Source organism: Apiospora marii, assembly GCF_038362585.1.
Source record: "Apiospora marii strain CBS 49790 chromosome Unknown utg000005l_segment0_segment0, whole genome shotgun sequence".
Taxonomy (NCBI): domain Eukaryota; kingdom Fungi; phylum Ascomycota; class Sordariomycetes; order Amphisphaeriales; family Apiosporaceae; genus Apiospora; species Apiospora marii.
In genome coordinates, this window is record NW_027117377.1 from 5,420,178 (window position 1) to 5,442,222 (window position 22,045).

Here is a 22,045-nt window from a genome sequence, read left to right on the forward strand (position 1 = left end):
ATCCCGTCCAGCTCAAATGACAGACGAGAAACATCCATTGCCACAAAAGCGAAATGGTAGTCCTCGTACTCACCTTTCAGAAACAGAGGTTGCAATAAGAACTGAGCCGCTAGAGCACAGGCGTCGCAAAACTCAATTGGTGATACGGCGTTTCATAAATGGCGGTGGCTGGCATTTGACAGAGCTTTGGACTTACCAGCAGTGCCAGTGCGCGGCTTATGACCACCGTCTGGGCGTAAATGCCGTCAATTGAATTACATATCCGGCCGTCACTGTTTTGAGTGACAAACCCCAACAAAGCGCTCATCTGGTAGACTATGACATGCGAACGAATGGATATCTGAGTTGCATTTTTATGAGAAGAGTATGTCTTCGTAGATTGAGTACCGCGTAAATATCATCATCACCTTACAAGAGAAGGAAAAAAGAAAAGAAAAAGAGGAATCGCCCATGACGAACCGTAAGCCTGTGTTGTACATTGATGCCTCTCAGAAGGCAAGAGTGGAGATGATATGGCCTCGCACCTTGCTTCCCAGCATATCTATATCAGTAGCTGATAATCGAGCATTGACCGACAACGTGACCAGAACCATTAAACATGTATGATATTCCCCACCAAGCGTCTGGCAGCGCAGCCAACCGTGGTCGAGGACCCGTATCGCAGCCTCGACCAACTCGTGAACTTTTTTTTCTTCGGGCGGTGGGCTAACCGCAGCAGCCTGACTTGGCGCTGACCTGGCGCCACCCTTTTGCCACAACCTTCACTCCATGAAGCAGAAACCTGTTCCCACGAACCGAGACCAACCAGACAATTCAGATAAAACACCGGAAAACTCAGGAACGAGAAAAGAAGAAGAATAAGCCTTTACACTTCTTGGGCCTTGGCCTTCTTCTTCTGCTCAACCTTGAGTAGCAGGGCGCGGTTGATGTGAGGCAGGACACCACCGAAGGCAATGGTAGCCCTGATAAGGGTATCCAGCTCTTCGTCACCACGGATGGCGAGCTGCAGGTGGCGAGGCGTGATACGCTTGACCTTCAGGTCCTTGGCCGCATTCTGGATATTTCTCATTAGCTTTCGTCTTCTTACAATGAAAATGTCATGTCACGTGGGCTGCCAATGGCGAGATATGGGATGGGATAGGCAGCAACACGGGTAAGAAAGGTATGACTCACTCCTGCAAGTTCCAGGACTTCGGCAGTCAGATACTCGAGCACAGCCGTGACGTAGACTGCAGCCTTTGCACCAACACGCATCTTGTTCTGGGTGTTCTGCTTCAAGAATCGCTTGACACGACCGCAAGGGAACTAAAAACGCATGGTGGTCAGTATAGGTCGTTCGTATATGGCGCCTGCAGCATTCTCTCGGCATTGCGCATCGTGTAGTTTCGTAGATTCGGCGACCGAAAAACAGCTTCAGACTGCCCAAAGCCTGTCGGGAAGCGGGGACAGCTCCAGTTAAGCTCTGGCATCAGGCGGTCGGATGTCGCTCGCGGAACACCGGTCAAGAAATCGTAGGCATCGACGCAACAGTTGCATCTACGCGACGCAGCGGGTGATGCATTCGGTGCACCATGTCGTAAGGAGCAATCGGGTCGAAATGTTGACGCGTCGTCGTCATCGTGGTCGAGGGGTTGGGGCGCAAAGTTGTCGTCGAAGCTCCGGAAGCTCAAAACCGCGATCGCAAGGGCGCAAAAATATCGAAGAGGCCGCAGGGCTTCATAGAAAATCGTGAGAACTAACCTGAAGACCGGCGCGAGCAGAGTGGCTCTGCTGCTTCTTGGGTCCTTCGACCGCAGAAGTCTTTCCACCCGAGCTCTTTCCACCAGAAGACTTGCCCTTTCCGCCCGGCATTTTGATATCGATATGCGCGTTGAAAATAAGTGTTTGGTAGGTTGGAATGGATTAATCAAAATCCAATTATCGAACAAATCGAAGCGGTTGTGAAGTCGATGGAAAAATTGGCAGGGCGAATGTTCTGTTGTGGTGGTGGTGGTGGTCGGAAAGGCTCTTTTTCGTGGAGGCCAGGCGTAGAAGTCGTCAGAAAATCAGATGGCGGCGCGCGTAGGAAAACGTTGCTTTGCGTTGCGTTGAACTTGCAGGTGCACCCCGTTCGTGGATTGGCCCGTTGTTTTTATGGGAGGTCGCTCCCCAATCGTGTTTCACCAAACGCCCAAGTCCCCCAAGTAAATCCCCCCAAATCGGGCAAGGCAGGCTAGGCAGTTAGCAGGTTGGGCGTTCCCGTTAGCAGGCTCGGCCGCCGGGCTAAGGTGCTGCTGCTCTGGGCTGGGCACCTAAAAACCACTGCAAAAAAATATTTTGGCGGGCAGGCGGGCAGGCAGACAGGCAGGCACCCGGGCTGCTGGGCGGCTTGTCCATCATTCGGTGGGTTTTGGACCAATGAGGGGTCCGGCTGGGGAAAAGCTGTTTGCCTTGGAGTGTTTCCAAAAACCTGCTGGGCCGGGCGGATAAACTCCGGCTGCCGAGATGGGCCAAGGGCGCAGTTTGAGGAGAGAGCACAGCATACGAAGCCATGTATGCCAGAAGAAAAGGGCCTCGCTTGGAGCCAGAGAAAAGGTAAAAAGTGCAAAATACACTCGGCAGATGAAACAAACGTACCATTTACCGTTCCTGCCGTTTCTGCCCGGGGAAAAGCTGAGGAAGGGGGTATGCAACTGACCTTGTGCTTGCCATCACCCTGTGAGGCTCTCTGGAGGGCAAAACCCAGCCGGCAGTAGCATCCCAACTATGGGGTCTGGGCCGTTCTGGAGGGATTCCATGATGCTTGTGACCTGGTATAATGGCCTCAGAGCGGTTTCCAGAGTGTCAGGGGCGGTATGTGGAAGTTATGCTGAACGGCGTTGATATCTCAACTGCCAACTTGACGTCGGCTATTTGGCTTGGAGCTCAGGCACTGGAAACTTGGAGGCCGAGCTGTGGCTTTCGCCAGGCTAGCAGCCACAGCCCCGCATCAGCCTTCACCCCAAAAGCGATCTTCGGTGTGTTTTCTTGGCAGCCAAGGTGAGACCACTCGGTGGTCCAGAGTGGAGTTAGCATGTAATCGGGCCCATAATCCTTATCCCAACCGCAAGTCGTGTCGCGTGCAATTCGTCCAAGACAGCAGGGCCAACTTGTAAATCGTAAATCAAGCAACAATTTCGCAAAGCAGACCATCCATTAGTTCGTCAACTGCCAACTACTAAATCTACAAGTCATGTTCGTTACGCCGTGTCTCATTTATCACAGGAACCAATTGGTCTCAAGTCCGTAGCACCTTCAGCGCCGCCTCCAATCTCTCCTTCCGACCCACCAACGCCTTGCGCTGTCGCTTCGACTCGGAGTCTTCGCCTGCAATGGCCTCGAGCTCGTCGGGCTTGAGACCCATGACCAGCTCCGGCCCCAAGATTTTGAGAGGGTTGTCCTCTCCCTCGAGGAGGAAGTGCAAGACGACCTGCTGGCAGACAACGTCCACGAAGCGCTTGCTCGAAACCTTGTAGTAGCTCATCAGGGTATCCAGAATGTCCTCGCAAACCTGGTGCGCGTTGTTCTTGTCCTGTGCATGGCTTCTGATGTCCTCAATGGAGACATACTCGGCGCCGCCCTTGAACACGTCGACAGGCCTGGCCATGCTCACCAGCGCTTCCACCATCCGCTCTCCCCGCTTTTGCTGGAGGGTGGCATTGAAGTATCGGTCAAATGTAGTCGGCCGGCCTCCGCGCTCCATTCCCAGTAGCCAGTTGGCGTGGGTCATGGCACGGCGGTATGCATCACATAGCTTGTCCACCAGATGCTCATTCCACAGCTGCTCTCTGACTTGCTCTTCCGGGCACAGTTTGCCCAAGAGTTGGAAGATGTAGTCATGTACCAAAATGATGGCTTTACTGGTGTGCGAAAGAACAAGGTCCTCCCACTTTTCGGTCTGCTCCGCAAACGCCGTAGCCAGAACAGTTCCGCCAAACTAGACGATTGTAAGTAAAGACTCGCCTCATTATCACATAGGTCACATACCGTTCCAAGTTCGGGTCCGCGGCTGGAGGCAAACACGTCCTCGATAAAACCCATGATCGGGCTGTCGGAGGGCATAGGGCAAAGGTAGCTCTCTCCATGGAGGATGTCAGAAAGCTCGGGGTACGTGCCCGAAAGGACCTCGAGTGAGAGATTGTCCACGTTAACCATATCGCTGTCTTCGTTGTCATCATTGACCCAACCAGATCCGAAGCACAATTTGTGGCCGCGATCTTGGAAAGTGTTGGAGAAGTCTTCATTCAGCTTCATCATTCTCGTGATCAGCTTCAAGTTCGGGTCGGTCTTGAAGATCTTGTGGCTGGCGTAGTAACCATTCAAGGCGGCTGTGGTAACACCCTGGAAACTCGAGGCCAGCTTTGTCAGATAGAGTCTTTGGGCTTGATCGTCTCCTCTAGCTGGACCCATGGCTCCCAGCTTGCCTTTGCAAGCCTGCAGGTTGTGCTCGATCTCAGTCTTGACTTGCGGAATCGCTTGCTTGGAGACATTCATGAGTAATGCCCGAAGCTTCGGTTTGAGAGAAGTGATTCCGCAGTGATCGATGATGGATGACCATGTAGAACCCATGAAGAAGTCCTCCTCGGCAGCGAGACAATCGGACAGTGTGGAATTGCGGTCATCAGCGCCGCGGTTCTTGACGACATGGTAGCCCAGCTTCAGGTTGCTGCTTTTACCCAGGACGAGGTCGCGAATTGTATCCTTCGAGGCTTCTTCTGTGGCGAGATCGGGCTTGGTCAGCACACCCATGGTTCTGACACCGGCCGGGTCAGCTTTCTCGGCAAGCTTCAGGATCTCCTGTGTGGCTATGTCGACGTTGCAGGGGACGATGGCCAAGATTCTGTACAATTGTAAGCAACGGTATTTTTTTAGGAACCCGTGAAACCTACATGGTTCTTCGGTCATTCATGTAGGACTTGACCATGTTCTCAACAAGGGTGATGTCGCTCTCGGTGGTAAGTCCTAAGTAGACGTAAGCATAATTGAGTAGTACCAATTAGGCCGCAACTTACCAGGTGTGGCCACGCGGAAAATGCCAGGGACGTCAATCACGGTGAGGTGGTCTTGCTGAAGACAGGCATTAGTATTAGCAATGGTAGCAAGCATGGTTCAGGATTGACATACATCAGGTCCAGAGATCTCAATCTTCAGGATATCTTGACTGAATGCAGCCCGGCCGTCGTGCGTGTCGGTCTTTGACATTTTGATGCCCATAACGGCGCTGGCCTAGAATATCAATGTTACGTTAGTGCTGCCAAAGCGTGGAAAGGCATCGACTTACCACGTCAAAAATCTTGATGAGCTTGTCATTGTTCATCTCGGGTAGCTCGTGCTTGAACTCAAGAAGTTGCTTCTTGGTTTCCTCGTCGGCGTTGGGACGAGGAATGATTGAGATGACGATGGACAGCTCGGCGGCCCGGCGGCAAGTGATCTGAGTCGCATAGCGAGTGCAGAGGCCTGCGGCGCGGGGGAATGAAAAGCCTGTGAGGCCTTCAAGAACGGAGCTCTTTCCACTCGACTGATCGCCGACAACGACGAGCTATCACAATATTAGCTAGTCGACTTCGGCGTCGGGTCAGTGGAATATCTCGCTCACCTGGGGCAATGGGATCAGGGCGCCAACATTCAACTCGCGCAACTTATCGATCTTGGTCAGTGTAGCCTGGTTTCCCAGACCAACCTCGGTTTTCGCCATCTTGGCCAGAGGCTGTTTCCTCTTCTGCTTCGTGAAGGTTGCCAAGGTTGGGTGCAAGTTGAAGAAAGAATGAAGCAGGAGCTTAAACCTCGGTGAAGGTGGGCTGGCTTGGAATTTTTGTATTGCAATGGCTTTGGGCTAACATACCTAGGTACTTGGGCGAAGGACCTTTGCAGTACCTTGACAAGTACAGTACTTCAAGAGACAAGACTCACATCGTCCTCACCTCAGTTAATGCACTTTTACAGGTCCAAATTACAGCTGAGCCAGGCATCAACGGAGCACCTTGGCAATATATATGTATCTTGGCGTCACACAAATATTACCAGCTCCCGGTAGTAAAAAGTTTTGTCTTGGCTGATCGGTAACTTGGGTTGTGAAAAACAATTTCCTTGATTTGGGACGCAATATGGCATCAACATATTTAATACGGTGCACCTGTCGTGCCAACTGCTTTCTACCACAAAGTAATTACATTTGAAAAGAGAAATGATAGACCCAGATCAAGTCATTTGTAACCACCGCTTTTGTATTGGACTCCCCAGCTCAGCCCACGAGTCTCCGTTTCCCTTTGGCACAGGCCCATGGGAAACACGTTTGCGGACCAACGCGGGAATAGTTATTCAGCAAACTTTGCTACTAGAGACGGGAAAGTTGTACCAAGCCGTGACTTCGATCTTTTGAATAACCAAGTTGTCCTTGACGAATGCTTCTCCTCCCTTCAATTTCAATGCATCACACAAACTGGGATTGAGCAGTTAGCTAACGTATCAGAGAAAATACAGTAGCAAATGTAAAACTCATACCTCTCTCGTCTCCGCACGATCCAGTAGGCCATCAAGCGGCGACCGTCTCGGCTCGGATGACATTTGAGTGACGTTGCCGTCGAGATAAATCGCGACTGGGTTGCCGGATCTCGTGAAGACGATCGTGGGCACACGATTGTAGTACTCCTTGCGATGGAGCCACCGGCTCGGATAACGCATCAGAAGCCGCACGGTAACCCAAAGGCTGATCAGACTGCCGGCGCGTGGCAGTTAGCATCGTCGGCCTTAGCCATGGGACACATTACTTACATGAGTAGGATCGACAAGACCACAAGGTACAGGAGAGTACCCTCCCAGCGGCCTAACTGGCCCACGAGCTCCGTCCACTTCCACATGCCAGTGCTCCTCCACCCGTCAGTGGTAAACAGACTTATTCCTAGCGCAGGAAGGAATGCTTCGACCACCAATTCAATCTCTAGGGACATTCCCGGCGGCCGTGGGTAAGTCCGTCGTATCAGTTGGTAGAAATCCAAGATTATGATCAAGACGGAGAAAACAATCTTCAGGGGTGTAAGCAGAACCCAAGGTGAATTTAGTTGCTCATGAATGATATTGACGTACCATCGAGTCCGAGTCCGTCGTTTGAGGTATTAAACAGACCATTGCCAAAGGAATCCGAAGCGATCGGACGTAACTCAGGGGCAAAGTGACAGGCCTCATCATGATATCTCGTTTGCCTTTTTCGCGGGGGACCACCGGCCGTCCGGAAACAGTACTAAGCGGTATTGTCTCGTCTCCAGCAGACCCACCTTCTCCTACGGACCAAAATCTACTGAGCGACATATGGATGTGAATTAAATGGTAATAAGGAATCATAACAGGTAGAGGTAAGGAAAAGTCTGATCTCAGAATCTGAGTCTCTTTAGAGAATCGTCGAAGGGTCCAGAGTGTTCAAAAAGTAGCTGGTAAGGCTGCTACTTGCGCCTTGCGGAGTACCCCTGGCAGCAATGCAACGCCTCTAGGCTGGTCTTTGGGGTCTGGTCGGCAGTCGGAGTGCACCAGGCAGGGTTGATTAGTGACAACGTTACACAAAAGATCAACTGTACTTCTGCCTTGCTTGAGGGATAAGTTTCATTCGATTTTCTGGGTAATATGGTACACATCAGTGCATCTTCTTGTTTGAGCCATCTCCAGCAAAGAATGGGCCTAAGAATTCGATCTCAACATGATGTTGTTGCTCATGAGTCTACGGACTGGCCCGTCGAGGCTTTCTCCGCGGAGCGATACACGGCACAAACCTGATGACGGGGCGCGACTGGGCGTTGCTAGTTGTGCCACTAGGCTTGGCGCCAGATCAATGTGGTGTTTTCAACAAAGAAAAGAACCCTGTCCTTGAGTGTTTTCAGCTTAGCAGCCACGATACATATCCCCTTGATGGCGAGAACGCTGCTCCCACCAGATTATGCTGTACTATACATACCAGGGATCAATTGGTGCTATTGGCATAACGTTTATTCCGTTGAAAGGAATACCCGATTGGATAAACTGGCCTATCAATTATCTAAGGGAAGTACTGTACGAAAAGCAGCGTTCTCGCCATCAAGGGGATATTATGTATGGAGCAGAGAGCATTACCTGAAAAGTAGCTGAACGGCACGGTAGCGCAGCGCCGTATGGCGAAATCATGATCTGCGCATCCAAAATCCACAGAAGGGCCCTGTTGTTGTTGTTTAGTGAGGCTGAGTGCCACCGGCCTGCATGTCCAAAGCGTGGCTTGGCCAAGTAAGGAGAAGAGCAAAACACAGGAATTTCACCGGTAGTCCCCGAGTTTCTCGAATGCGAAGACTTCGTCTATTCATGAGACAGCGCACCATCTAGAACGAAGAGCTTTGCTCGGCTATGCGAAATCTTCCACACTGCCAAGTTCGGCATCTCTCTTCCCACCAGCCGCTTCTTTGGCTCTACAACATCTCAATACGACCAAATGAAGGTCCTACAAGCCTTCACCGAGAAGGGATGGCGTCGTACTGGTGCCATCAATGTGGTCCTGGTTTCGGTCTGCGGACTGGCCGTCTTGGTTGGCCTTTCTATCTCAGTGGCCCACAAACAGGACAGCTCGAAGCTTAGATCAACCACGCTCTACCAAGGCCAATGTACGAAATCTTCCAGGATCAGTATCATGATGCATCTTTTTGTCAACATCGTCTCCACGGGGATCCTGGCCTCCTCCAACTTCTTCATGCAGATCACCACCTCGCCCACCCGCAAAGAAGTTGACCGGGCGCACATGTTCCTCCGTCCTCTCGATATTGGTTTGCCGTCCTGGGGGAACCTCCCTTCCCTTCCTTACTTCAAGAGGGTTTGCTGGTTGATCCTCTTCCTGAGCAGCATCCCGATACACCTCTTCTTCAACAGTGCCATCTACAACACACTTTACCAGGGCGAGAAATTCAATCTCACCATCGCGACATCAGCGTTTACTAATAACGCACCGTTCATGCTTCCGGGAGCTAGCCTGACGCCGGGTGGCGCGTCTTCGCCCGTGCAGGTCTACGATCCAACCACTATGAAGTACAGGAACCCCAACAGTACGCTGTATCAAGGATATGTCGACGGCTACGGGACGCCGATCCAACTGGCAGACTACTGGAACCCGGACTCGGGGATACAGCGTCGCATGGATGATATAGCGCTACAAGGATCGAGTTGGAAGTGGCTAAAAGTGGATGAATGCCTCGAAGACTACAAGTCCCCGGGGTATCGATCCACATACACGGACTTAATCCTCACCGTCTCCAGTGGAACGGACAATACCAATGGGTGGCGACGAAGCCAGGTGTTCGATTTCAAAAACAGCAGCCTCGACGACATGTGGGACAGCCGCGTCCCCGCTGATGAGGTGAACTCGTTGTGGTTCTCGGGCCAATGCGAGTATCCTTTCTACAAGAACTGCTCGCGGCTCTTGACAAAGTACCCCTGGAATGAAACTGCGCATCCGACCGTCTTGCTACTAGACGACGGACACAACTCCACCGCTGGCAACGAAACCAAGTATGGCTACGGACGGCTGATACGCAAGCTGGCATTCGAAGGTTGCCTGGCGAAACCGGTGGACTCATGTCAGGTCCTGGTGGCTAACGACTTGCTCCTGGCGGTTCTTGTCTGTGTCGCGGTAAAGATTGCAGCATGTGTTGCGGTCCTGTGGCATCAGCAAGACGCCTCTCTTGTCACTCCCGGGGACGCCATTGAGTCTTTCATCACCCGCCCGGACATTCATACCCGTGGCCTCGCCACCCTCAATGATAGGGACTGCCAAAGCTTGCAATGTTCACCTCGGGAAGCACTCGTGGCCCTTGATAATACTTCCCTCGTCTCTTCAATCAGGCCTCGCCGGTGGGAGAAACACCACCGCCGGCTACTATCCACTGTCCCCCAAGGCACCTGGTTTCAGATCTATTACCCTAGCTCAATTGCACTGGCCGGGATTGTAACTGCTTTGGTCGCATCCCAAACCTTCGGAGACGGAAGGTGCGTGGGTATTTATGTTATTCCTGTCTGGAACTCACGAGTCCTACCCAGAATCCTGCCACCCTTCGATGTGCATCGCTGCAAGACTCGCATGCTAACCACCATTCTAGTATGTTTGCAGACTTTGGCCGGTCCGAAAACGTAAGGCCGGTAAAAGCCCTGGATGGGTTAGGTTACATCTCGACATTGATATGTGTAAACATGCCGCAATTAATTCTCTCATTTGTTTACCTCGTCATCAACATGCTCCATACACGGCTGCGGGCCGAAGAAGAATGGAACATGTACAGCCTGGGTTACAAACCTCTCCGGGTATCGTACCCCGAAGGGCGGCAGACCTCGACATACAGGCTCCAGCTTCCATACAAGTACAGCGTCCCGCTGATTACTACGAGTACTATACTCCACTGGCTAGTGTCCAACAGCTTGTTCATTTCCATCATTGACGGCAGTGAGTGTTCAAGTCAGAATGGCATGACAAACATACAGTATCGGGACTAACTGGGTGTCAGGACAAAACCTTAAGGACAGCACCAACAGCGTTCTGCAGGAAGACTTCCATCTATCTAAGGATACCTTCATCGGCGCGGGCTACTCCGATTCGAGTCTCCTGATCCTGCTTATTCTCGGGACTATATTTGTCCTGTCCCCCTTTTTCTTCAAAGGAACAAAACTACCAAGTGGTATGGTCTTCGGGGGCACCAACTCGCTCGTTCTCTCGGCGGCCTGCCACGTCCCAAGAATGCCAGCATCTGAAGGTAGGCAATACTTCCAGTACTTTTGCTCGACTGTTTTCATGGGGTTCGGAATCATGTTAACACCTTGCTCAGAGACAAGTACCAGTGCATCGCCAACCTACCTTCCAAACGAGCAGTTGAAAGGTGGCAGGTCATCGGCGGTCAAATCTCCTTACGTCCAGATTGTGCCTCTGTCAAGCGATCCGACATGGACAGAGGACGATAAAGAGTACCTCATAGCTGTGTCCAGGCGACCAGTGCGTTGGGGCGTTACGTCGATGCCGGATGGTCTAGCAGGGAAGTTGTCCGTCGAAAAAGATGAGTCGGTCATGCATCTGAGCTTCGGAAGTATGGACCACGATGTGCAAGAGCCAGAGGCTGGTGCACTGTATGCATGAAGCAGATAGGCGTGGATACGTATGTGTTCTGCTCGACAAGCATTCGAAATCCAATTTGACGTAGAAATGAATGTCGATATAGGTACTCTGGGAATGAACCGGGAAACAAAAAGGAGAGAAAAACAGTTATCCACTATCCTTTGCCGACTATAGAGTGGTTGAACTTGACAGTATTGAAGCGCCCGACGACTTCTCAAGCTTTGATGTGGGGGTATTCACCAGCGTAGGATGCGATGCGTCCTTCTTCGCCGCTCTCTCCCGCTCCCTGGCCTCTTGCCACCACACTTGCTCATCTTCCCGGAGGTCCCCCGGAAAGAACGTCTTGATCATTGACCGGCCGCAGCCCGGGTAGGCCTTTTCCAGCTCCTGCAGCGTCTTCATCACTTTGGGCTCTGCGAACACGTCCCGGTACGTAAGGTGGATACCGAAAACGCCCGGCTGCCGCGGCGCCCCGGCGACGATGATGGTGTGGATCATGCCGATGGTGCCGACAGCCAGGAGGAACCAGGTCAGGTTCTCGATGCCGCACACCGTGATGAGCAAGACGCACCACATAACTGCCAGACCCGAGTAAATGATGGGTGTGCTCCTCTTTCCTGGCAGTCCTTCAGACGATGTGGCCAGGTCTTCGAGATCGAGACCTCGCCCGGCCCCTATGATGACTATCGCATGTTGTGCGCCGTTGCCGCGGGTCACGACAAAGGTTTTGTTGGAGTCCTTGTTGCAAGCCCACCTCTCGTGGGTCCAATGGGGAAGACTCGCCGTCAAAAAGGCCAGGGCAGTACCGAGCGCCGTGACGGCGAACTCCTCCCAGACACCGTGAAGGGCCCATGGTATTGCCGCGATGGAAAGCTGCAAGGCCGCCACGGCATAGCCAGAGTACCAAAGAAGGTCTCGGTCGGGGACCCCGGCCTCCTTGCCTCTGCTTGCTTCAAACACCGAGACGCATAGACCGGCCCGGCGCCGACGCCGACGGCCCGCTTCCTGCAACATCTGCGCCAGCCTAGCTTTTACCGGGTCCGGCATCCAGTACTCCTCATAGTCCCGAAGAAGCCGGTTGATGACCCAAGAGTTGTTGGCCCGGTGATAGCCCCATTCGGTGCTCATCACCACCGCCGGCAGCTCAGGGGCGGGCAGGAAGGTCTTATCGCCCACAGCCGCGAGGATACCGGAGACGCTGTAGGCGACCCACCCAAAGGAGAAAACGACCGGCGGCGGAAGCCATTTTGTGCCACCCGTTTGCTGGGCGAGGGCCCCTTTCACGACATCGGCGCCAACAAGCAGTAATAGAGACATGATGTCGGACGGGTCCGCCCATTGTGCGCGGATCTGAGACGAGACGCCGAGGTCTTGTCGGGCAAGAATTGAGACTAGGGGAAGAGGAGCCATATTACTGAATAAATGAGTTCTCAAATTTGACGTTACCGTTTCCATCTGCGACATGCGGTTCTGGGACTCCTCTTTATCGTTCCCGATTGAACTCCCAGAGCCTTACCATAGCCACTGCAAGTGAGACCATGGAGCGACCTGCAGATGCAGTGGACCAAGCCCAGACGCCCTGCCCTACGAGGCAACCACCTCGCGAACCAGACTAACGCATGCATCATGTATGTGTCCAATGTTCCGCCGTAGGGTCTAAAATGTGAGTTCGACGTCCATTGGTTAGTGCGTGAGCCCCTCCTGTTGAGGCCTTTTCCACATGCCTGTGGCTGTTCAGATCTGCCTTGGGCGCAATACCGATACCCCGCACTTGCTTTCTTGCTATTCGTGAGCCGCGTCCCACGATCATGCGGGTAATCGATGGGGTGGTAAGATCTGCTACGTGAGACCCTCAAATGATGGTGAGCTGCGTTTCCAGCTTTTACTAAAGCCGGGCGGTATATCAAGTGTACGCACTGCCTTCAAAGAATGCCTTGTTCGAGCTGGAGGTGCGATCATTGGATAAGCAATGGTTGCCGGTTGACGAATAGGAGGTCACTATTAGTGGGCTTGAAACGTCGGCTACTACGTACGCGATATGCAGGGTCCAGTTGAAGGCATTTTGAGAATTATGAGCAAAGAATACTGTCGGCGTCAACAGCAGATCCCACTTCGATGAGAATCCTGCGGTCGGCAAAAGGGGGCGATCATGCGACATATGTGGCTTCACCTTAGTATACAGATATAGATCAGCGGCAATACCTGGAGCCGAAGCACCTCATCCAACAAGCAAAGTTAGTTTAATTAACTTTCCCCTTTCTCCCTCGAACCAGTGCAGCTTTCCCGCGATACTGCCGACTCCATACTTTCAGCGAAGTTCAAGGAACTCGACGGCGCCCTCCCCACGGTAGAAGTGGTCGCCAGCTCATCCTCCCATTCCCTCAGCCCTTCTATCAACCGGCCCTTCAAATCGTTCTCGTCGCCCATTCTAGTTACGATGCCTTGTAGTATGTCCACAGCCTCCTCCTGCTGCCTTCTGGGATTACGTCTCGTCGAGCCTGCTCCAGACGGACTGCTATCCCCCTGTTGGCCTGCCTCCCACAAGGCCACTGCGAGATTAAGCGAGACGGTTTCGGTCACCGCCTCGTACTCCCCGTGCAGGGCCTTGAAGAGGCGATGGAAGAGACGGAGAAGCTCCACTGCCTCGACATAGTTTCTATTCTTCTTGCAGTCCTCGGCCCTCTGCCACTGCACCTCCAACATATCCCCGACAATCTTCGAGATCTCCTGGTTCAGCCGTTTCTCAATTTCTTTGCCCTGATCAAAATCCTTCAACATTGCCCTCTCGCCGCCCCGCAGTGAATTGGAGAGGGCAGCAAACACCTCGGCCGCCTCGCGCTTGTTCTCGAGGCGGTAGTGTATGATCCCGAGCTTCTCCTCGATCTGGATGCACTCTATCAGCCGTTGGAGGCGGACCTTGGGGTCGTACAACCGCTGGCGCAACTCGGTGGACATCTCGGCCGCGCGAGCTGTGTTGAGGCAGTAGGCGGGCGCTAGCGTGGTCAGCAATGCTTGGAGGGTATCGGGGTGACCACTGCCAAGGCGGAGGCTCATCAGCCGGGGTATACTGAGGAAGCGTTCCGTGTCTGTGTCTGACATATCTTCGGGGTTGCGTATCATCTTGCTAAGGTACTGTCCCTGCTCTGCCAGTAGTACGATGGGGTGACCGTGCAGGGCAGCACCAGACTGGACTACCTCGCTGTAGTGGAACTCGGCCTTTTTGGATTGTTCTGGATCTGAATCGACTCGGAGGGTGTTGGCCAAGTCTAGCTCAGCTTTCAGCGTGGCAAATTGACAAGGCTGGAAAGACGGGGACGACTTTCTGATCTGTAGTATCGTCGTCTGTGCCCTGATGACTTGATCACGGTCTGCGCAGGATCTCGTGAGCTCATTCTTCGCCCAGGCGCCTAAAGCGTCGAGAAGACTGGGGTGGACTTTGGTCGAGTCTTTGTTCGGCCTCGGCTCCGGCTGGCTGACGAGAATGAGATACTCGATGAGCCGGTTGATGAAAGTGCCCCCCTTGGACTCCTCGACGTCAAGCTGGAACAATTGGGCCTGGGCTAAGAGCACATGTTCCAGTGCTTCCTTGCTCTTTTCACTTTGGCCGGATAGAGATAGGGCAATAGCATGGTCGATGATGCACAAAAGAGTCCAAGGGTGCTTTTCGCCCCATTGCTTTTTCGACTTGGCGAGTACCTCCTCGAGTCGTTTGAGTGCATTGACATAGTCACCCATCCAAAGCTTGATAGATGCCATCTGGGACTCGTACCGGAGCGTCTGGCGGTTGTCCTCTCCCAGTAGCTCTTTCGCCCGATATGCCAGGTTCTCGGATGTGGTGGTGGCTTCCGATGGACAAGCGTCGAGCCTGTGCAAGCCGACCAGCGCCGAGGTGGCCTTCAAGATGAAAGGGTGGTCTCGATCCAGGTACTTTGTCATCAGGTCTATGGTACCAGAACACATCGCCTTGGCCTTTCCAAGCCGGCCTGTTTCTGTCAAGAGATAACACCAGATCAAGCGCGCTTCTAGTGTCAAAACGTGCGACGTGGCGAAACCCTTTTCCATGTCCCCCAAGAGTGCTTCCATAATGCACAGGCCTTTCTGTGCACTACCCTGCATCAGCAGGACTTGGGCCTTAGTTAGCCGTACCGTAGCCTCGAGTCCTGACAGAGGTGTCTTGGCTCCAAGGTCTCCGTCTGAACCAGCACGCGATGAGCGTCCCGAAGTTGCACCTTTCGGTACACTGCTACGGAGACTCTCTTCCTCGACCATCTTTTTTGCTTTCGCTATATGTTCAAATGACAGAGAGAATCGCCCCAGATAAGCATTAGCTAGCCCGAGAAGTCTGACGTGGTTTACCTGGAGATCCGTGTCGTCTGCGTCCTTCAAGAATGAGCGTAGGGTTTCGAGTTTCTCGATAGCGTCTGCGAACGCGCCTACTCTCACAAGCACGACAGCAAGATGATATAGTATTCCAGCAGAAGTCAAGGGGTCCTTGCTGCCAAGTTTTCTTTGACGCTCCTCGTCGAGCTTGCTCAGGTCTGAAAGAGCAGTCTGATACTGTCCACGCATTGTCTTGATTACAGCCAGCTGCATTCGGCACCGTAGTTCGATGGAGTTGCCTTGATTCGGAATATCCTTGGCCATCACGATGCAGGACTCGTACAAGGCGGTGGCATTGTGGAAGCTACAATTATCAAGATAGAACTGAGCCCACTCGCTGCGCTTGATGCATGTGTCCCTGAGACCCAGAGGCTCCTTGGCTTCATCATTGCCATTAAATAGCAGCGTGTTCACTCGTGGCGAAAGGTTCATCGAATGAGCAAGTTGGTCCTCAGGTGTCGCGCTGTTCAGTTTCGCTGCATCTATCGGCTGTGTGGAGCCGGGCTCCGGGCTCGGGCTGGGCGAGATGGACGTTTCAACTGGTTGCGACACCTCGGGAGCAGGGCTTTCCCCGAAGTACTGGTACTTGGCGAGCTTCTCTTTCAAGATGTCGGACTGTTTTGTCTTTAGGTCGAGGCCCCCTATTAGCCGTATTATTTTGCCGATGATGTCGGCGTCGTTGGTCCGATGTGATTCCCTTTTCGGAGTCCGGACCCAATTGTTGAATCTGCCACCAAGCCTTTTAATAGATGATATCGATGTCTTAGACCGGTTGACTTCCTGCAGCTGGTTGGGAAATCCTTCTTGTTCGGATCCGCTCAGCCCACTGTCTTGGGCGTTGCTAGCCAACTGCCCGCCTCGTTCCAAGCTTGTACTGGGTATCTGCAACAAGGCAAATAAGTAAATGTTTCCACATAATGTGGATACTCGGTGTGCGAAAGAATCTTACTATATTCGGCTGCAATACCCACGTGTTTCTCCGTAGGGCCTTTGATTCGAATTTCAGCGTGAAGTTCTCGTCGATGAACATCAGGCGTTCCATTAGACACGCGAGGCAACGCTTATTCAGGTCGAACTCTCTCATACGATCCTCTTTCCCATCACTGTCCGCCACAGAATGCCGCTTCGTCAATGCAGACCATTCTTGCCGTAACAGGTCCTGGTATTTCTGGTCGGTATTGGACGACTTGTATACTTTAAAGACGCAACCTTGAACGATAGAAAGCCACTTCTCCTTAGCGAGTGGGTGTTGGATATCTTCATCAAGGCATTCATTCAGGAATAGCTTAACAAGTGATGTCGCAATACCATTGGCAATAAAGATGATTCGCAACGGCCTGTCTGAGGATCTCTGTATCTTAGCATGGAGCTTGTCGAAGCTCGTCTGCGGTTTCTATGGTGCCTCGGTTATAAGTTGCGTTTAACTTCGGTAAGGGTCGGCGCTACTTACTACGTGACGTGTCATAGTCTTCTTGAAGGCATCGTAAGTATCCATGAAGGCTTTTTCCCCCCGTTCAAACACATCTTCGATATTGAACCTAAACCTCCGGATCCGAGGCGCCTCGTTGCCTTGGCTGGCGGCGGCCTTCTTTACGGTCTTCTCTAAGATCTGCTCTAGCTGTGGCCATTTCCGAAGACCATGCACGATAATGATGCTGCAATAGTCAGCAGGCAGCAAACATTGTGAGACTCTTTTTACGTACTGAAGCGGGCTATTTTCGGCACCCGACACAACCTCCAGAGTCGGTGTCTAAACCTCAATAATTAGCATATATTTTACAATGGTCGCAAAGACACCATACTCGTGTTTGGCTGAAAGCATCCATGACTCTTTCGGACGTTGATCTTTGTCAACATAGCAGGCCGAGTTTCTAGGAAGACGGAACGAAAATCGAGCTGTCGGGCGTGGTGCCTTACGAGAGACAGAGGGGTTTATTTCACTGTGCGTTGGCGGCTGGGGTTGAATGATGATTGGCATGATTGCGCGCAGTGGCTTTTGGAGTCAGCGGGGCGTATCAGCTGCTCGCGGCGTAACCGATTGGACGGGTAAGGGTGGTGGATATGCTACTGCTTACATGCTGATGCACTCCATGACCAATGGCTCGCGGTTGTATCTGAACATCTATGCAAAGAGGCCAATGCACTGTCTTGCCAGTCGTAGTAGTAAGCCTGATCGGCAGACACGGGGCAAACACGCAACCGCAGCGGGGTACTGCCACTCTGAACACAAGTATTTAATCCAACGTCATCCAGTCACCCAGTGGGCGCCAGCAGCCCTGCGGTTTGCGTGGCACTACACGGCCACTATATATATATATATATATCAATTAGCATACACCATGCTCATTGTATGAAGTCTATGGATGTGGAGACGACCTATATAGCGAACTACCACGAATGCGACGACCGCCGATCAGGCTGCAGATTGAAGTGATCGAGAGGGGTGGGCGGAGCTGAGCTGAGGTTCCTTCACATCGGGTCGTCGCTGTACCAAAGATCGTCCCGTTCATCTCCACCCACACAGTTACCGTGGCGTTAGCAACAGCTCGCTTAGGGGCCTTCCTGCAATACGATAGGCCACTTCGGTGTATGATTTGCATTTCCGAGGAACCATCATCTACACAATGCATACGATAGTGCGAGGCTCTGGAGATTGTTCGAATGGCGGTAAGCACCCAGATACTGGTCCTGATTTAGATGATCGAGGTGCCGCATTGGGGGATGTGCATGTTAGCGGCTGAATAATGTGCCTGTGGGCATATTTGAAGCAAAACTGCAGTGCTCCTCAGAGCCTCGCCGGCTCTCCATCTTCCCTCGTTTCTTGCCCATAATCCTGCTTGTATTTCCGATTCTTTGAGGTCGCCTTGCACGGGTACACAACATGGACCATCTGAGCATTCATTTCGAAGGCGCCATCAACGTGGATATTCCGTGCTTGGTCCAGGGCAGAGAAGGTACATGTTGTCTACCAATAGACGGGCTCGATGGACGGGCCCCCTTTCGGCATAGTGAGCAGTATCAGGATTTCCTCAATTTCCCCTCCCGCCATGGGTGGAAGGTTGACCCAGAGACCTACAAGATTGACATCATCAACAACAATCATAAATATAGCGATTCTATTGTCGACCCGAACGAGTTTGTCCAATCATGGTTGTTTTTTTGCCTGTTGACTGTCATCGTCCGTACGGATGAGCCTTTCAACATGTGCGACCTTATTCGCTTCGAGCGACCGGGACTCGGCACAGAGACTTATATTACCACGAAGAATTTGGAGCAAAAGCTCAGCCAGTGGCATGATTGGATGAAAAAGGGCCGCTCGCAAGCCAAGTTCCGGCTGATGCAGACCGACCTGGTCCTCGAGTTTGCACGTCAGGTGGTTCAGGAGAACCTCGACGACAAAAAGCGCGAAGACCTCAAGATTGATCCCCTGATTTCACTATCCATCATGGTACTGGGTGAAACGCTCTCGGCGGTTAAATCTAGCATACTGCGAGACATGGGCGAGAGCATTTTGGGATGGGAAAGCGACGACTTAAACGGCTGGGGCTATCCGTCATGGGTCCTGGAGTCAATGCCAGACTCGTGCGCTTACACCAAAAAGGCCCTGAAACGCCAGATCGGTCCCAATGCGACACTACTGCTCGCGGCGTGGAAGCATTGTCAGTGGCACGACGGAGCAGACTACGGATGCAGCAAGACGGAGTGCAAGTACATCAAAGTCTCCCCGCCAACCCGAAACGGAAACTCCATGGCAGACGGAAACGATGCTGACGTAAACACTGCTCACGAAAATTACATCCCGCGGTGCGCATGCAGGGCGCCAGGCAGATCTTCATGCAACTTGGTTGGTCCCAAGATGGAAGATGTGTATGATATCCTCCGGGATGGCAACGCCTCTTTCCCTGTATTCCAAGTTGTTGAAACAAGTGGGAATGGCACAAGTGTCGTTGTCAGGAATTGGAGGGAGGTTCAACAAGACAGTTGTTACACTACGGTGTCTCATGTTTGGTCTCAAGGCCTTGGAAATCCCAAGTCCAACGAGGTACAGTACGTGCGACCCATTCATCATTCACGTTGTCAAAAGGTTGCGTTCACAACTCCACCGACTTCTTTCAACTAACATTTTTCTATACAGTGAGTGTCAGTTGAAATTCATCAAAGGCGCATTGGACGGGGTTTCTACATCGTTGAAGAAACAGAACCGTTTGAGCCGTCCCTGTCACTTCTTCTGGTTGGACACTTTTGCAATCCCCGTTGAAAACAAAGCCAAGCCAGACGACACACCACCGGACTTATTTGATTTGAGGCATAGATCAATAAGCCAGATGTACAACGTGTACGACGCATCATGTCATTCCCTGGTGATCGATGATGATATCTGCACCAGCGAGAACAGTCATACGCAGCCAGAACTGATCGCGGCGATACGACTGCTAACCAGCACGTGGATGAGACGCCTGTGGACGCTACAAGAAGCCTTCCTGAGCAAGGCCATGTGTTTTCCAGAAACCTTTAACGGGAGGTTGCGAATCGGCAACGGCGCCTATCCGGGAAGAGGGTTTGATCAACTAATACAGGCCCTTGACCAAGGAAGTGATACAGAGAAGCCGACGATCCTGAAATTATCACTGGCAGAGGTGCTCAAACGTCACTTGCTGGAGAACCTGATGGGTCAAGAACGGAAGGCAAGACTCGGGATGGGTGACCCATTTCACGACGACGGGTCGAAGCTCATTGCAAGCGCCTGGCGTTCTGCTCGCTGGCGAGTACGTATTTGCGCTGTTCCCACCGTATGAAGCTCTTGCTGATGGATCTGGTGTGAGACAGGATACATCCCACAAGGAGGACGAAACCATCATACTCTCTACTCTGCTCAACTTGGACTTCCGTGACACCCACTTGGAGAGCCCGACGCGACACAAAGATTCCAAAACCCAAGCAGCAATCGACCAGCGCAAGGAAATGATGAAGGATTTCTTGCATCTCATCTCGAAGCACTGCCCCGGGTCCATACCGGCTGGCATAATCTTCCTTCCGGGGGAGAAATTGAAACTCCCCGGCTTCGGATGGGCTCCCGCCACTTGGGCCAGCGGCCGCAACGAAGATTACCCCTACCCACTGAGCCGCATGGACCATGCCACGGAACTGATGCCAGAGGGGCTCGTCGTAAGATATCCCGGCATTATGCTCCACTGTGAAGAACTGACCTTGGTCCTGGGCCACAAGATGGGTCAAGGGTTTCATTTCCCTGTCGACCGGGAGCTTAATGAATGGTATCGGGTCGACTTAGCCAAGAAGAACACACTTCCGAAGATTGAAGAGATCAAGGCCCGTCGGAACAACAAAAGGTTCAACTACATGGTAGCGATCATCATCTCGCGACCCCGACCGAAGGAGCGCCTGCCGGACACCGCACTACTGGTCGAGGTATACGACAAGTCCTGGAGACGGCCGGAGAAGCAGGTGCTAAAAGAAAGCATCTTTTACGCCCGCATACTGAGCCGCATCAAAATAACCCGAGTGAGCTCCGTTGCTTGGCAAGAGTCCAAGGATCAAGTCATTGGCGAGCGAACAAAGGACGACCAGCTTTGGTGCGTGGATGACTTCGCGTCCAACCAGCTACGCTTCAAGGAACTGGACGACAAGAAAAGAAACAGGCGGGCCAATGGTGACCAGGCCAGGAAGAGCCTAAACACATTGGGGGACGGAGTCTTGAACACTGCAGGATCGGCAGCCGGTATGCCACCCCCAGACTGCCTCAACTCCCCTAATGGCAATACGTCAGCAGATGGAGGTTGGATGAGTAAGGTGAGCGCTGGTGTCAATTCCTTTATAATGAAACGATGAAAGCTGCATGGACACTTGAGTTTGATTATCTCAAAATTTAATCTTAATAACTATGGTTGTAACCATATCAAATTCTTATTTGCTGGAATTTCTTCATCAGCGTGACATGTCAAGTAGAAAAAATGAGATGGATTCCTCGTAAGCCAGAGGAAATACCTGTCGAAACCTGCCCGTCAACTTCGGGGGCAATGTCGCAATACATTGAGTGGCTGGCGTGGATTGACCAGCAAATCGGATGGACCGGTGCTTTTCGTATATCCTGCGGGAGATTGGTCATCACACATGGAAACCAGAGGAGTGAAGAAGGAGAGAAGCAGTGCCACTGTTGTTGGAATGGCAACTTGGTCAGCCAGAGGGATGCTATGAGGCAATGTTAGGGGAATTTCGTACCCAAGCCCCTCGTGGCACCGCTGGGGAGGCATCCTCCTCATGTTATGAGGGTGGTGTCAATGGGCAGAAATTCAGGCCGCAGTAGCATCAAGGTAACGTGGCGGACATTGGTGGTTAGTGCTGACAGCCAATAGACCGAGAGTGTCGAAACGGCGTAAGACCGAACATCAATTGGCAGAAAGCCGATCTTCCCCAAATGCAAGCAAGCCCCGGCACAAGGCTGGCTTGACTGACCCCACCCTCAACAGGAAAAACGCAGCGGCCGAGGGTGACCTGCTGTCTCACCTCATCGCCTTCGTAAATGCC

The 22,045-nt window shown here is 52.4% G+C and overlaps 6 protein-coding genes across 6 annotated transcripts; 2 read left to right on the forward strand and 4 right to left on the reverse strand.

Annotated features, from left to right (window-relative positions):
• Positions 1–865: 865 nt before the first annotated feature.
• On the reverse strand, positions 866–1,851 carry PG985_009594 (histone H2A.Z; the record flags this gene model as incomplete). The annotated part of the gene is made up of 3 exons (XM_066829362.1): positions 866–1,054; positions 1,174–1,305; positions 1,741–1,851. The coding sequence occupies 3 exons, from the start codon at positions 1,849–1,851 to the stop codon at positions 866–868; spliced, it is 432 nt and encodes a 143-aa protein (XP_066684274.1).
• A 1,405-nt stretch (positions 1,852–3,256) lies between these two features.
• On the reverse strand, positions 3,257–6,965 carry PG985_009595 (interferon-induced GTP-binding protein Mx2; the record flags this gene model as incomplete). The annotated part of the gene is made up of 10 exons (XM_066829363.1): positions 3,257–3,955; positions 4,006–4,858; positions 4,908–4,980; positions 5,031–5,085; positions 5,143–5,244; positions 5,300–5,557; positions 5,615–5,816; positions 5,861–5,892; positions 6,520–6,733; positions 6,790–6,965. 10 exons carry the CDS (start codon positions 6,963–6,965, stop codon positions 3,257–3,259), a joined length of 2,664 nt encoding a protein of 887 aa, XP_066684275.1.
• A 1,499-nt stretch (positions 6,966–8,464) lies between these two features.
• Positions 8,465–11,143, forward strand: PG985_009596 (uncharacterized protein; the record flags this gene model as incomplete). The annotated part of the gene is made up of 3 exons (XM_066829364.1): positions 8,465–10,008; positions 10,119–10,459; positions 10,521–11,143. 3 exons carry the CDS (start codon positions 8,465–8,467, stop codon positions 11,141–11,143), a joined length of 2,508 nt encoding a protein of 835 aa, XP_066684276.1.
• Positions 11,144–11,290: 147 nt separating this feature from the next.
• On the reverse strand, positions 11,291–12,532 carry PG985_009597 (uncharacterized protein; the record flags this gene model as incomplete). Its single annotated transcript, XM_066829365.1, has 1 exon — positions 11,291–12,532. The coding sequence occupies one exon, from the start codon at positions 12,530–12,532 to the stop codon at positions 11,291–11,293; it is 1,242 nt and encodes a 413-aa protein (XP_066684277.1).
• Positions 12,533–13,366: 834 nt separating this feature from the next.
• On the reverse strand, positions 13,367–16,997 carry PG985_009598 (uncharacterized protein; the record flags this gene model as incomplete). The annotated part of the gene is made up of 2 exons (XM_066829366.1): positions 13,367–16,384; positions 16,953–16,997. 2 exons carry the CDS (start codon positions 16,995–16,997, stop codon positions 13,367–13,369), a joined length of 3,063 nt encoding a protein of 1,020 aa, XP_066684278.1.
• Positions 16,998–18,704: 1,707 nt separating this feature from the next.
• Positions 18,705–21,349, forward strand: PG985_009599 (uncharacterized protein; the record flags this gene model as incomplete). The annotated part of the gene is made up of 3 exons (XM_066829367.1): positions 18,705–19,549; positions 19,638–20,268; positions 20,330–21,349. The coding sequence occupies 3 exons, from the start codon at positions 18,705–18,707 to the stop codon at positions 21,347–21,349; spliced, it is 2,496 nt and encodes an 831-aa protein (XP_066684279.1).
• Positions 21,350–22,045: the final 696 nt, after the last annotated feature.